The 13,998-nt window shown below is 35.9% G+C and overlaps 1 protein-coding gene across 2 annotated transcripts in view; it reads right to left on the reverse strand.

Moving 5' to 3' along the window:
- Positions 1 to 9,020: 9,020 nt before the first annotated feature.
- TMEM196 (transmembrane protein 196) overlaps positions 9,021 to 13,998 on the reverse strand; it is a 47,788-nt gene continuing 42,810 nt past the window's right edge. For both annotated transcript variants that reach the window (XM_021689788.1, XM_044920159.1), the window contains exons 3-4: positions 13,382 to 13,636; positions 9,021 to 9,080 (exon numbers count right to left, since the gene is read on the reverse strand). In XM_021689788.1, coding sequence (XP_021545463.1) covers positions 9,021 to 9,080; positions 13,382 to 13,636 — 315 coding nt within the window. The remainder of the gene's footprint in view (positions 9,081 to 13,381; positions 13,637 to 13,998) is intronic.

The raw sequence follows: 13,998 nt of genomic DNA on the forward strand, positions 1-13,998 counted from the left end.
AAGTCAGGTCCCTGGGTATCATTCGCATCACCTGAAATGTGGTTAGAAATGCAAATTCTCAGGCCCCACCCTAGGCTTACTGAATCTGAACTCTGGAGATGGAGCTCAGTAATCTGTTTCCCAAACCCTCCAGGTGATTGTAAACCTGAGAAATTTGAGAACCAGTGCGTTGAAAGAAACTTGAAATACAGGAGAGAGGTTCTGAACTAATCATTTTTATTCAGGTATAACTGACATAAATGCAGTAATAATTAACAATGTAGTTGATTATTTCTTTCATGTGACTTAGTGTTCACACAGTAAAGTTTGCAAAATAAGGAACGTAAAATAGTACACAATTTACATAGACTCGGAGAGGTGGAATGCCAGTGCTTAATTTCCACACATTTCTTAAACTGAATGAAAAATTTCAGTTTATGTACCCTTCTAGATGGTACTGAAAGGGATAACGTTATGGTAAATTGTACACAGGAACTTAACTAAACTAACAAATTAAAATTAAAGTCAAAATACGATTATTTCTAAGGAGTATAGAACAACCTTCAGGAAGGAAGGAAAGCAATTCCCTATAAAATGGGTATTATTCTTATTTGTATTAACACGTACACATATTCCATTCTCTCTCAGGTATCCTTAAACCCTCCTGCAATTCTGTTACTGAAATAAGAGGCACAACAATTTAAATTAACAACAAATAACACCCAGGCCACATTTTCATTTGTAAATAAGAGAAGGTATGCAAAAATTGTTTATCACTGTGATCATTTTATCTTAAACACTGCTTTGCCTCAATTACCTTCCTACCTGAAAATTTTTTTATTAATGTTTGTATTAGTTCAGAATTTCTCAAAGAACATATAAACTACTGGTTCCCATGAAGAGGCAGTGTTTATTCAACTACTTCAGTCTAGAGTCATCCTTTCTTCTTGTTCAGAATGTATAAATAGTTTTTACAGTGCTAATAAATGGATTATTTGTAAATCGCATTAGGTACTTATGAGGGAAATAACAAGAGCAAAAACACATAAACAATCATTATATTCTCACTCTCTACATTGGAATTATTTGTATCTTTTTCACTTTTGTGGTAACTAGATACAATAATAGTTAAAACACCTTAATCTTTATGCTTTATATATATATGCATACATACACACGCACACACACATACCACATCTTCTTTATTCATTTATTGATGGACACTTGGGTTACTTCCATAATTTGGCTATTGTAAATAATACTGCTATAAACATAGGAGTGCATGTATCTCTTTGAATTAGTGTTTTTGTATTTTGGGAGTAAATATCCAGTAGCACAATTAGTGAAATAGGTCAATCAGAGAAAGACAAATACCATATAATTTCACTCATATGTGGAATTTAAGAAACAAAACAAATGAGCAAGGGAGAAAGAGAGAGGGTGAGAGAGAGAGAGAGAGGGAGAAAACAAGAAACAGACTCTTAACTATAGAGAACAAACTGACGGTTACCAGATGGGAGGTGGGGGGGGGATGGGGGAAATAGGTGATGGGGGTTAAGGAGTGCGCTTGTGATGGTGAGCACTGGGTGATGTCTGTGATGTATGGAATTGCTGAATCACTATGTTGTATACCTGGAAATAATATAACACTGAATGTTAACTGTACTGGAATTAAAATTTTTTTAAAAAGAAAGAAAAAATAGTCAAATAGTGTGTATGTGTGTGTACGTGTGTACTCTTGAGAACTACTGTTGTTGGGAAGGAGTAAAGGAGGTGTAAGATGGGGGTGGGGCTACTTTCTGAAGCTATGATATCATCTTTATAGAATTTACTGTCCTTTTATGAAAACTAGGGTTGGTATTTCTTCTAAGGCCCTAATTCCTTCCCAACTAGACTCTCTCTCTCTTTTTTAAAGATTTTATTTATTTATTTGGCACATAGAGAGAGAGAGTGAGAGAGAGAGCACAAGCAGGAGGAGCTGCAGGCAGAGGGAGAGAGAGAAGCAGGCTCTCCGCTGAGCAAGGAGCCCGATGCGGGGCTCCATCCCAGGACCCTGGGATCATGACTTGAGCTGAAGGCAGATGCTTAACTGACCGAGCCACCCAGGCGCCCCCCAGCTAGACTTTACTGCAGCAAAGTTTCAACATCTTTTGAAAGGTTTTCAAATCCAAGGAACCTAGCCGGTAAAATTAACCATGGTGCTTGCAAGAATACCTATGGACATTCTCATTTACTTCCATCTGCCTTTAGCTCACTGCAGAACAAAAATAGAAAACCATTTCCTTTTTTTTTTTCTTTGACTATTACCTTAAAGCTGTAATTTAATAAACCACCTGCTAGCTGCAGAGTTTGTGTGGGTGTGAATTCACAGATCCTTGACACTAAATACATTCCAAAGAATGTGATATGGAAAGTTTGAGGGTGGAAATTAGATAAAAACGAAATTTAGACATGGTAAATTTTGATACACAATTTACTCTCAAGTCATTAAACAAAATGCGTATTAATGGATCATATACTAGACTCCCTTTCATGGCCACAGGGGGCTCTTAATAGCTCTATGCTTTGGAAATTATTACAATAATGAATTCATCCTTATCCAGTGGCAAAGGGGACTTCCCCAGTTGTGAAAGAATGCAACAGCGAGCAGAACTTTACAAGAGAAGATACTACATAAAAGACACAATTTCTCAATAAAATAAAAATCTAGACCTCCAAGAGTCACAATGAAAAGAGTATTCCTAGTTGAGAAGGACCAATGCCTAATGAAAGCTTCCCTTGACGTCTCTTGTGATTTCTGCTGTCATGCACATATCAGCTTTAGAGTGACACAGTGTCAGCTCCCTTGAATAAAACCTCTTCCTCCAATGTTCTTGGCACAGATGAGTAGGCTAAGCTAGAGATTTAAAAGAAGAAAAAGATACTACAAGAAAAGAACTTATCTGACAAAGACAAAATTTTGTTCATGACAAAATTAGTTTTCTCTACAGCTTACTGATCCAATCCCCCCGATGAAACCCAGGGGAAAAAATAATCTTGCCTCAGTTTCTCGCTTATACCTCCCTGCCTGTCCCCAGTGACCTCATAGATTTTCCAACCTCTTTACATTCAAGGTATGGAGAGCTCCTTTTTTCTCTTTAGTTGCCTGGGATCCTTCTTTTGTTTTCCCGTTTCCAGCTGGAGCACATGCCTGTTTGCTGGTGACTAACATTTTTGTTGAAGCTGCTTTTGTCACTAGCTGCTGCCCGCTCCATGACCAAGGCTGGATTTCACCAGCTGATTCAGGGGTAAGGAGCCCTGTTAAACAAATCCTAGTGCCTAGCACGAGGTGAGTGTCTGTCGCGATCAAAACTTGACAACTGCAGGGATAAAGTCTCAGGTTCAAATGCAGGAACCAGAAACTGAAATCAAAGCACTGCCTCAGAACCAGAAATTTGGATCTGAAATCAGAAGAAGCAGAACAAATAAAGGACAGTGGTTCCTATAGGGTAGATTTGTGGTTTTACGGACTTGAGGATATATAAGTTGCATGATTTGATTGAATGGCTCTAAGATTCATGGGTACAGCAAGGAATGACCTTACCTTTCAGGTGAAACATTAATAATGTCTTACCACATTATCCACATTCATATTAAATAAATTATATTAATATGCTAGAGGAATATTCACATTTATAGATGATGCACATTATAATAACACTTGATAAATGGTTTTCACCTGCTTCACTGCCATCCTTTTTGCTGACAGATAGCAATAGGCTAATATAACCACTACTTACTCTATTATGACTTGGAAACAAAATTCTTTCCAGCAATTTGTTTTATTTTAGAAGACCTAGATCCTTTTAAAATTAAACTTAATTTTTTTTCTCAGAGATCAATGTAAAAATATTGATATAATTAGAAGATAGAAAAGACACAGAAGTCCAGATCTCAAAAGATATTTTAGATATTAATGAGGGGAGTGCACATCTAGACAGCATAGGGCCCTTAGAGTGCATTTGCATGAATAAGACTGATTGTTACCTCTTTCCTTGGCTGATTGACAATGAAGGACAGAGTGGGGGATAGTAGAGACCCCACAAAGAAACCTGTAGCTTTTCTTTCCTGAGCAACGATCTTGGAGAGCGCAAGGAATATCTTCCAGCCCTCCATCTGGATTGTGAAATGCCATTGGAGGACCTCTGTCTTAGTGAATAGGTGAGGACAAATATCCTGACTGATAAATAACAAGTCATGAGTCCTGATTCCTTGAGGTTAGTCAAACACTTGATACAAATTTGACAAGACTTCAGGACTTTCTGTGAAGCTTCAGCCAAATTCTAGAGTCTCTCTGGCAATTTTCAGTAACACAATACATTTTAGCTTTTGAGGTAGGGCTTGCAATAATTTATTATGTGGCTAAGAGATTAGAGCCTCTGGGTGTTAATGAAGAAAAAAACTTCAAAATCAATAGTCCCTAGTCGATGTGAAGGAAAGTTTAAAGATGGGACCTAGTTCTTCAGGATTTACAGTTAAATGAAGGCTATGTGCCTATAACTAGTTAATGTAGACAATATTGAACTATTAAAATATTGAAATCCATTTGTTTAGATCTAGAGTTTAACTTTTTACAATATATTTCTTGGGAAATACATTCCTAGTAAAAGACTCTTGTATTCAGTAAATATTTTTCCTGGCAAAAAGAATTAAAAAAAATTTTTTTTTTGTATAATTTTACTAGGCATCCACATATCAAGCAATTCCTGAATCAGTTTCCTCTTTTCTGAGTAACTCACAACCTGTGATTTATGGTTTTGGAATAATTGAATTTCTTGGCTGTCACATACTTTGAGTAAGAAATATTACATATGTTTCCAGAAAAAATGATTTAAGGAAGACAAGAATGAAGTGATGCCAAGTTCTGAAACTTTATTTGGAAACTGTGTTCTAACCAAATGGTACTTAAGATGCTCTATCTTAATTTCTGAAACGTGTTTGCTAAATAATCTTTGAAAATGTAGCCTTGGACATACGGTTTCTAAACATGCCACTTTTGAGCTTAAGTCAGTGAAAAAAGTAGAGGGCAGCAGACTGTTGTTCTCACCTTCCCAAGCATAAGAAATGCAGAATTTTTCATTGATGCATGGTAATAGGCTGAGTAAATTTCTTCAAAAATAGAAGTTACACAACATCTCATTTTACCTGTCAAACATAAAATATTTAGTTATTTAGTAGAATATTTCCATGAACAGAATTTTTTTAAAACATGAAAACTCTAGCAACTTTAAACTTCATTATGGATTTGGCCTACACTGCATTTTTGCTAGTTTTTCTTAGTCCATGGATTTAACTGTTTCATCAGCTTCAAATTCCATGGAGAGTTTACTAATTTTTTTCACATTTTATTATAATGATACTTGGTTGACTGAGGGTTAAGGATAGTTGCCCTCTCTGTGGTTTTGACTAGCGTTGACTGATAACACTTTCTGAGGGGCTGTTTTCCCTATTTGGCTATTCAGCACCTGGAATGTGGCTAGTTCAGTTCAACTGAGAAACTGAATATTTAATTTTTTTTAATTAATTTATACATACATTTAATCACACGTGGTTAGGTTAGTGGCTACTGTATCAGATAATATAGGCAGACCTTAGAATAGTGAGTTTATGACTCTGAGCAATTCAAGTCTACGTTTGTAAGTAGCATTAACATTGTCCGCTCTGGATTGTGTTCATGGGTTTTCCTCAGTGGCTCTCAATTAGGAGGCAATACTTACCTGCCAAAGAGATAGGTGAAAATTTGTTAGGACATTTTTGTTTGTAACACCCGGCGAATCTTCCTGACATTTAGTAGATGGGGGACTAGAGATGCTTAATGGCCTAAAACGCATAGGGCAGTCTGCACAATGAATTACTGTCCACCCCAAAAGCCAGTAGCAATAATTTGACAAGCACAAGGTTAGCAGAGTTCTCTGGATATTGTGGTTTCATCTCTGAGATCCCCTGCCACTTCAGTCCTATCTATAGCTAAATCGGTCTCCTACAATGTGTATCTTATTAACGCCCACCTCCACGGGACCTCCCTTTCTTATGTTCATTTTGTCCTGCATCTTCACCTACCCCCTCTCTACATTTGAACACAGTTTCATCTTCCCTGTCTCAGAAAATACCCTGTCTGAATTCCATATCCACTAGCAGGGTCTCTCTCTGCCTCTTCATTCACAGCATCCTGTCCCCTGCCAATCTCAGAACCTAGTGGGGGAAACTATTTTTTCTATCACGATGAAAAGAGAGTTCACACCATATGCAGTTTCAAAGCACACCATTTTATTACATAGACATATCAATAGAGTCATCATACCATGTTCCACTTCTAAACAATTGTATGTGTGTGTGTGTGTTTAAACACACGTTTAAAATTTTCCAAGCAGAGCCCACTTTTTTTCTTTTATGCGTATAATAACTTCGCCTTTTTGTAGCTAGTCTCTATAGCACACCACCACACTAGTGTCACATATTTTTTTCCTAATTTACTTTCCCCCAAGGGTAGGCTCATACCAAAACTGTAGTGTAGTCACTTAAAGTATTCTAGTTCGTAGTTCGATTTACCGTGAAAATTAAATTTTCAGGTACTTGAACAATGTCTTCCTAGCGTCCCCTACTTATCTCAGGAAGAATCACTCTACATCCCAAATGAATCCCTCTAAATAACTGAGCCCTGAAAATATTGGGTTAAAAGAACTACATTTAAAGACATATCTATATCTGGTTATATACACAGTAGACTATTTGGATAATTGTCATGATTGCATCTCTTCTTAACTCTATATCGAAGCAGTGATATGCCTACTTTTGTCCTTTGATGGGTGATTTCATAAATTATTTCCAAAGGCATTAAAACATCTTACTGATGTATTAGAACTCTGTATTATACAAATATGTCTACAAAGAAATGCCACCTAAAATTAGAGTCAGTGGTTATTCCTTCATTACAAAACTACATCCTTGTGTAAATTCAGTAGAGTGATATATATATACAAAATATCTGCATCATATAGTTTAGATTTTCAGTGATAAAGACTATGCCTGTTTGTGGCATCAAAAGAATAGTGATAATGTTGATTCACTATTTGAGGTTGCATTTATGGGCAACTTCTGTAATCTACTGGATAATGAAGTTATTCATATGAGTTAGGAGACTTCAAACACTACATCAAACAACCATAGCCCAGCTATTTCTTTTGACTCTCTACAGCCAGAATTTTTTTTATGAGTTGACTCAAATAGGGTAAGTGATGATCACGATGCTCTAAAACGAGAAGACCTTCAGATTTCCATTAAGTGGAGTTATTATTTTGTTATCATAATTAAAACCCATATTTTGTTTCTAAATGATAACATGTTCTCATCCTGAATATTCAAGGTTGAATTTACTATGGTTCAATAAGTAACTCATAAAAATGAGCTGAAAATTGATTAGCTTTGGGGAAAAAAAAGAAGTATACAGTACAGTGAGAACCACATATTTTAAAATAGTACATTTCTTTATCTGTTACCAGAGGTTGTATTCTCATAAATAGTTCAAAGACCATGCTATTTTCTTGCCTATTCATATTGTCATAGATGGCTATTTTAACATTTCATCATGGAAGAGAAGGAATCTAACTATATAAATGTAAGCCTATCTTTTTATTTCCTTCTACAAAGAACTCTTTCAGGTTCTTTGGATGTATGTATTCTTAAAAATGGTCTGTCTGTATTATTTCACATAAATTTTAAAATTTTAAAAAGATCTAAATTAAATTCTAGCAAAGTGAATTATAACTTTACCTTTTGGGCATACATCGTCTGTCCTTTTATATAATTTAATTGGGCTGCAAAGTATTTGAAATGTAAGTATCATGAAAATCACAAGTCATTATGTCTGTATTTATAAATGTGGAAGTATGTGATTTTAAAGTTGTTATGTTTATAAATCAGTATTAATCATTGTTATTACATAAATACCATAATAGTAAAATAGCCAGATAAGTAATCTATCTTTATACTACACTATTCAGATCACTCAACTCCATAAAGATCAGTCACAATGATATTTACACACAGCAGACATAATAAAAAGAATAAAAATGAACAAATTTAGTAGAAATCAAACATGTGATTTTGTGGACATAGAAAAGCCTTGAAAAATTGCTTTCCCATCTCTTTGGGAATAGATCTTGATAATACCCCAAGAGCATTACAATTTCTTTTTGATTACCTATTTACATTCATGAATGCTATAAATATATGCTGTATATATTTTTATATTTACAGTATATATACACACACATACACACATACTGTATTTTATTCTTAGGCTCATTCATGAACATGCAGATCAATCTGCATGGTATAATCAAAACATATTTATTTTCCTTAAGGATATTCATTATAACTTTTCACCCTGTGCAAAAATGCAAAAATATCATACAGATTAGTATGGTCTCTCTCTAAAAAAAATTTCTTTTTTATGCTTTAGGGTTTTTTTGTCATTTACAAATAAATTATGAAATTAATTCATTCACAAATTGGAAATGATTATAATGTTTTTACAACAAGGCATTACTGAGGTTTTGAATTGTGGTATTCTTGAAGTCATTGTCTTTCAAAACAAAGACATCAATAAGTTATTGTTATTTCTTGATATTTGCACTTTTGATTATTTATAAGAAATACGTCATTACAAATCTAATACTCATGCTAGTCAAATAGTGTTTTTGTAGAATATTAATCTTTCTGTTTATTCCTCCTTTTTTTTTTCCTGAAAAGTCTTTAGAACAATCTGGAAAGTCTGTTCAAATTCCTGCACCAGAACATTTCTGAAAGGTTCTCACCTCCCCCCCCACCCCCAAAAAAAGCTGAAGAAATAAGTGAGGCAAAACTGAGGGAGAATGATTATACTGGGTGCTCACAATAGATAAAAACAAATGCAAGAACTGTTTTAATTTTATCCCCTACTCCTTTGGTATTTCCTTTCCTCATGAAAATCCTAAAAAATGTTCAGTTCTTTAAAACATTGATTATACTCTTCCATTAAATATCAGTTGTGGTCCTCCATTGCTCATGTTGTCTGTCATTTCCTGTTAGGAAAATAAGATGAATTAGTTAAAATTTACTTCCAGAGTAAGGTACTGATTCGGTTAATGGGTTTGCAAAACAAATTTCAAGCCACTGAAAAACTTGCTGAGTTTTGGGGAAGGACAACGATTGATATTGTTGTTGCATTTGAGAAAATGAAATTTCATGGCCAAAGTCTTCTACACACAAAAACACTTCAATCTGTCCCCAGTCCCCTGAGTCTCTCCTTTTGTTTCTCAACTTTATTTTGGAAAGACCTCACCTAGAAAGAAGAAGATGGTTAAATGCCTACATTTTTCCCCCTTGCATTGGCTTCTCTGCTGAGCATGTCAACAAAGTGCCAACCTAGTCTAGAGGTTACCTCATTCTGTAGAAAAATGTGTGGCCTTTTTGCAAAGAAATGAAATAGGCCCACAATGGGATCATTGCTTATATGTAATGGTGGGTCACAAATAAATCACAGTGGGAAAGATTGGTTTTCATGACACTATCACTCATATAGTAAAAAAAAAAAAGCCCAACCAAACAAATAGTAAAACCTCTTAATATGTTTCTTAAGGGATCAATTTCGAGGATGCTAATAAGGAAAACTACATGGAAGGCAAATGAAAATTTAGATAGAAAGGATGAACTAACGTAAGTTCCATTTGTAATTTGAGAAAATGTTAATTTAAGAAAAATTAAGATGTTTTGAATTCATATGTTTTATTGAACATTAAACTCCTCCCTAAACATTAAAATGTAATGAGATGTGAAGCCCATTCACATTTATCATGGTTAGTGTGCCTTATTATAAATAATATTTAGGCAAAACTATCTAAAAATCTTTTCACACTTGAACAAGCCTATTTGCAAAAGTGTAGTAAATTCAAATTCAAATTATTGCTCATTTATCTCAAGCCTATCAGTTTATATTTGATTTCTGTTCGGGAGAATTAGAAATGTTTGCTTTTGTAAACTTTAGAAATTCTTCGCAAATATTCATTTGAAAAAGGAAAGGTATCCATGCCCTATTTTGAATCTCTTCTCTTAGAAGATTCAATATAGGAAATGAAATAGAATAAAGATACTTGCTTCTTGTTTTGGCTGGTTTGGAAAGTTGCTTAGGAGGAAGATCCATGAGGGACTGGAAGGTAGAAATTGGCCTGGTTTTAAACTTTGCTTTTGAAAACTTTGTTGTCTTTTGAAAGATGTGGTAGAATTTCTTCCAAGAAAATTTGGAGAAAGGAAACAATAGGCACTGGGGCCCTGTCCCATTCTCACATCAAGATCTGTCTTTCCATGGGGCACCTGGGTGGCTCAGTCATTAAGTGTCTGCCTTTGGCTCAGGTCATGATCCCAGGGTCCTGAGATTGAGCCCCGCATCGGGCTCCCCGCTCAGCGGGAAGCCTGCTTCTCCCTCTCCCACTCCCCCTGCTTGTGTTCCGGCTCTCGCTGTGTCTCTCTCTGTCAAATAAATAAATAAAATCTTTAAAATAAAAAAAAGATCTGTCTTGCCAGGCAAAGTGCCTGGCCCCTTCCAGGTCCTAAGGAGTTATCTCATTCCTGGGTATCCATTATATCTCCCAAGTAAGGTGCCGAGGAGATACAAGAAAAAAGCCTAGAAACTCAAACTTCTTTAGGGTAAAGACTCTGACAGAAAGCGAAGAAGGTCCTTTGGCGCCAGCAGCCTGCTTCTATGGCCTGGTGATGGTTCAGTGACTGGCTTACTAGGCATGCACACAGTAAAAGTAGGTGTGGAAACACAGTGGGGTTGGCGGGCTGAGGTTAAGTTCATAGGCAGGAAACCTGATTTGAGGCTTCATTCACGAACTCACTATGGGTGGCAAGTTAAATAGAAACAATTCTTCAAAAATGATCTTTAACAAAATTTACTCATACAGCTTTTTCTATTCCTCACAATAGTATAAAAATAATTTCCTAATGAGATGATAGAAGTAAGATTCTTAGGTGCTTGTTCTTCTAAAATGAATTTGCATTCAAAAAGTAGCTTAAAAACCATAAAAACTAATCTAATGGAGAATATTTTATTGCAGGATTAAGAAAAAAATCTAGGGGCGCCTGGGTGGCTCAGTCATCAGGTGTCTGCCTTCGGCTCAGGTCATGATCCCACGGTCCTAGGATCAAGCCCTGCATCAGGCTCCCTGATCCAAGGGAAGCCTACTTCTCCCACTCACCCTGCTTGTGCTCCCTCTCTCGCTGTCTCTCTCTCTGTCAAATAAATAAATAAAATCTTAAAAAAAAATCTAGTTTTTAAAAAGCTTACAGAAGAAAAGCGTTTTCCTAACTAAATTCACACTAATATGGACACAGGAAAATCAAGGGTAGGAGAAAAGCAAAAATTAGGTTTTAAGTGCATTAGCATTTTTAGTTTATTTGCAAATAGGCATGTCCAATTTGGCAAGAAGAATATACTTTAAATTTGGGCAGGACCAAATGTGACTATTTGCAAGTGGATATACTTTCTGCCATTGGGCCATAGTATCAATGTGACTTTCTGCATTTCCAATTATATTGTTTAACCAAAGCGAGAATAGCGACTATTTATTTTTAGCAGCCCAAAGTATAGGAAATAAATGTGAAATGTATCACATCAGATAATCTTGTAAAAAGACAGCTCTCATACAGCATTTTCACTGTATTAGTGTCAAACTTATGTTATCTGCTCATGCAGTTTTGGCACGAGGGAGATACAGTTTGTCTTCATCAGACACACCTATTAAAAACAAAACTCTGGTCTGTGAATGATGGTATTGAGTCAGAATCACAATGTAGCAGAAAATAAAGGAGTCATGAATCATCCAAACAGAAATGTGTTTGGATGCTTATAGGAGGCTGAATATTTTAAATACTCAACCAAATTTTAAGCTGCAAGACTCTGCCATGTAGGTTTATGTTGGGTCCTCAAAGTAGTTCTCATGAAAGAGATACTTTGAGAAGAAACAGACATCACAGCATCAGTCCAGACTGATCTGCTGACATCATGCCTTCCTAGGAAGAAGCATTGCTTCCTGAGGTGACATCACAACATGGTAACTCCCTAGAAATCAGCGTACCTTGTAGGTAACTCTGGTGTCGGGGGCACCACCGGGCAGCTGGGCAAGTCGGTTATTTCAATAGCCCTCAATCTCTAATATAAATATAACAATCATATAATAAATATTGTACAAACATATACACAAAAAAACGAAATCACAGTAGTATAAAAATAGAGCACAAATGAGCCACTATCCAAATACACAATGGTAATCTATTTTTAACAACCCATTTCTTTAAATTATCAGGCCTGCTAATAGTACCATAATTTTTTTTTTTTTAAGAACATGTGGATATCTGTTTCAAATTGCCTTTTTCATGGAGCAACTTAAGGATATCTACTCTCTTTATTTGAATGTATCGATTGCATACAAAATGGAAACACTTAAAACTATGGAATAAATATTTTTTCTTCAAAATAACAATATGAAGAAAAATGCAGTAGTAACTCTTGCTACTCTGTCTTCTATTCCATGCTTATGCAGTTTTATTTCCATGATATCAAGTGAAATATGATGTGGCCATTATCTTAGCCAGGTTAGTTTACGGATGTTTTATCTTTTCCTTCATAGATCCAGTAACAGGAACTGAATTAAGAAATATGTGCAAAATGCAATAGAAACACAGACAGCTCACTATATCATTTGTCCTTCAAGCAATAAATGTTACTTCCTGTTTGAATGAGTTTCATGAAACAATTATGCAAGAATATTATTTAAAATATAGGCAAAGCTACCGAAATATGCATGAAGTTTAGATGAGAATTTAATGAAGCTTTATGTGGATTGTAATATCTGCCCTGGTAGGCAAGGCTTTTTGTTGCCTTATTAAAAGGTCCTTTTATGCTTCAAAATCTAATTTACATAATCAAATGCATCTAATTACAAGCACAGGAGGTGAGCTAGAAAGGGGAATTCATCAGATTTCTACAACTGGCACTACTGAGTTGAGAGGGTATTTAGTTTGTGTTTTTCCTCAGTACAACACATAAAAATCCATATTTATAAGGCATTCAATATTTTATGGAATGCTATTTTAGGAACTGGGTTTTGGTATAGATAGAGAGCTCTGAAATTATTGAAAATAGGTGTACCCCAAATAGCAGAGAAAAAAAAAATTTTAAATTCCTATTCTTAGCCCACTAGGGCCAAAGTTTTAGAAAATCCAATTCCTCAAATTCTCTTCTAAAGCTGCCAGATGATTGACCAAGATTTGACTGCAGCCTTCATACCATGATAGCAGTGAACAGAAGAGCTACAAAACTCACTTTCTCAGCCATTTCATGAGAGTGGTGCAGAGAATGCTCCCTTTCAGAGAACATCCTCCTCTGTTCGTAGCTGGCTAGTCGACAAGTGAGCCAGGAAGAGAGGGTACAGCCGCCGATCCCGATGCACGCAAGGGACATGGAGGCGAGATGCAGAGGATAGAGGGAAGAGGTCTTCTTTGTCACTGCCCGAAGGAACTGAAAATTCAGGATGCCCCCAATGAGTCCACAGATGCAGCAGGCGGAGAAAAGGATCATCTGATAAGAAAAAGAAAGGGAGTGTCAAAGTCGAGGAAACAAAGCTGACCAGGACACAGTGCACTGTCCTGGCTGCACCTCAAGGATAGCTGAGCTACAGTAAAGGCAAGGAGCTTTGGGTGCTTCTCAGAGGACAGAAGCTAACCTTTCACCAAGTTTCTGTGCAATCGGACTCAGTGGAAAGAGCGCAGACCACAGTGTTTCGGAATTAATCGCTGACTGTATGAAGGCCAGGGATACATCTTTTGAAAACACTGAAATAAGCAAAATTTGTCTTCAAGGTAGATTCAGATTTAAATAATATTTACTTACTATCTATCGTGTGCTTACTATGCTAGGAACTTGAACAGATACTATCTCAA

This window comes from Neomonachus schauinslandi, chromosome 12 (assembly GCF_002201575.2).
Source record: "Neomonachus schauinslandi chromosome 12, ASM220157v2, whole genome shotgun sequence".
Lineage (NCBI taxonomy): Eukaryota > Metazoa > Chordata > Mammalia > Carnivora > Phocidae > Neomonachus > Neomonachus schauinslandi.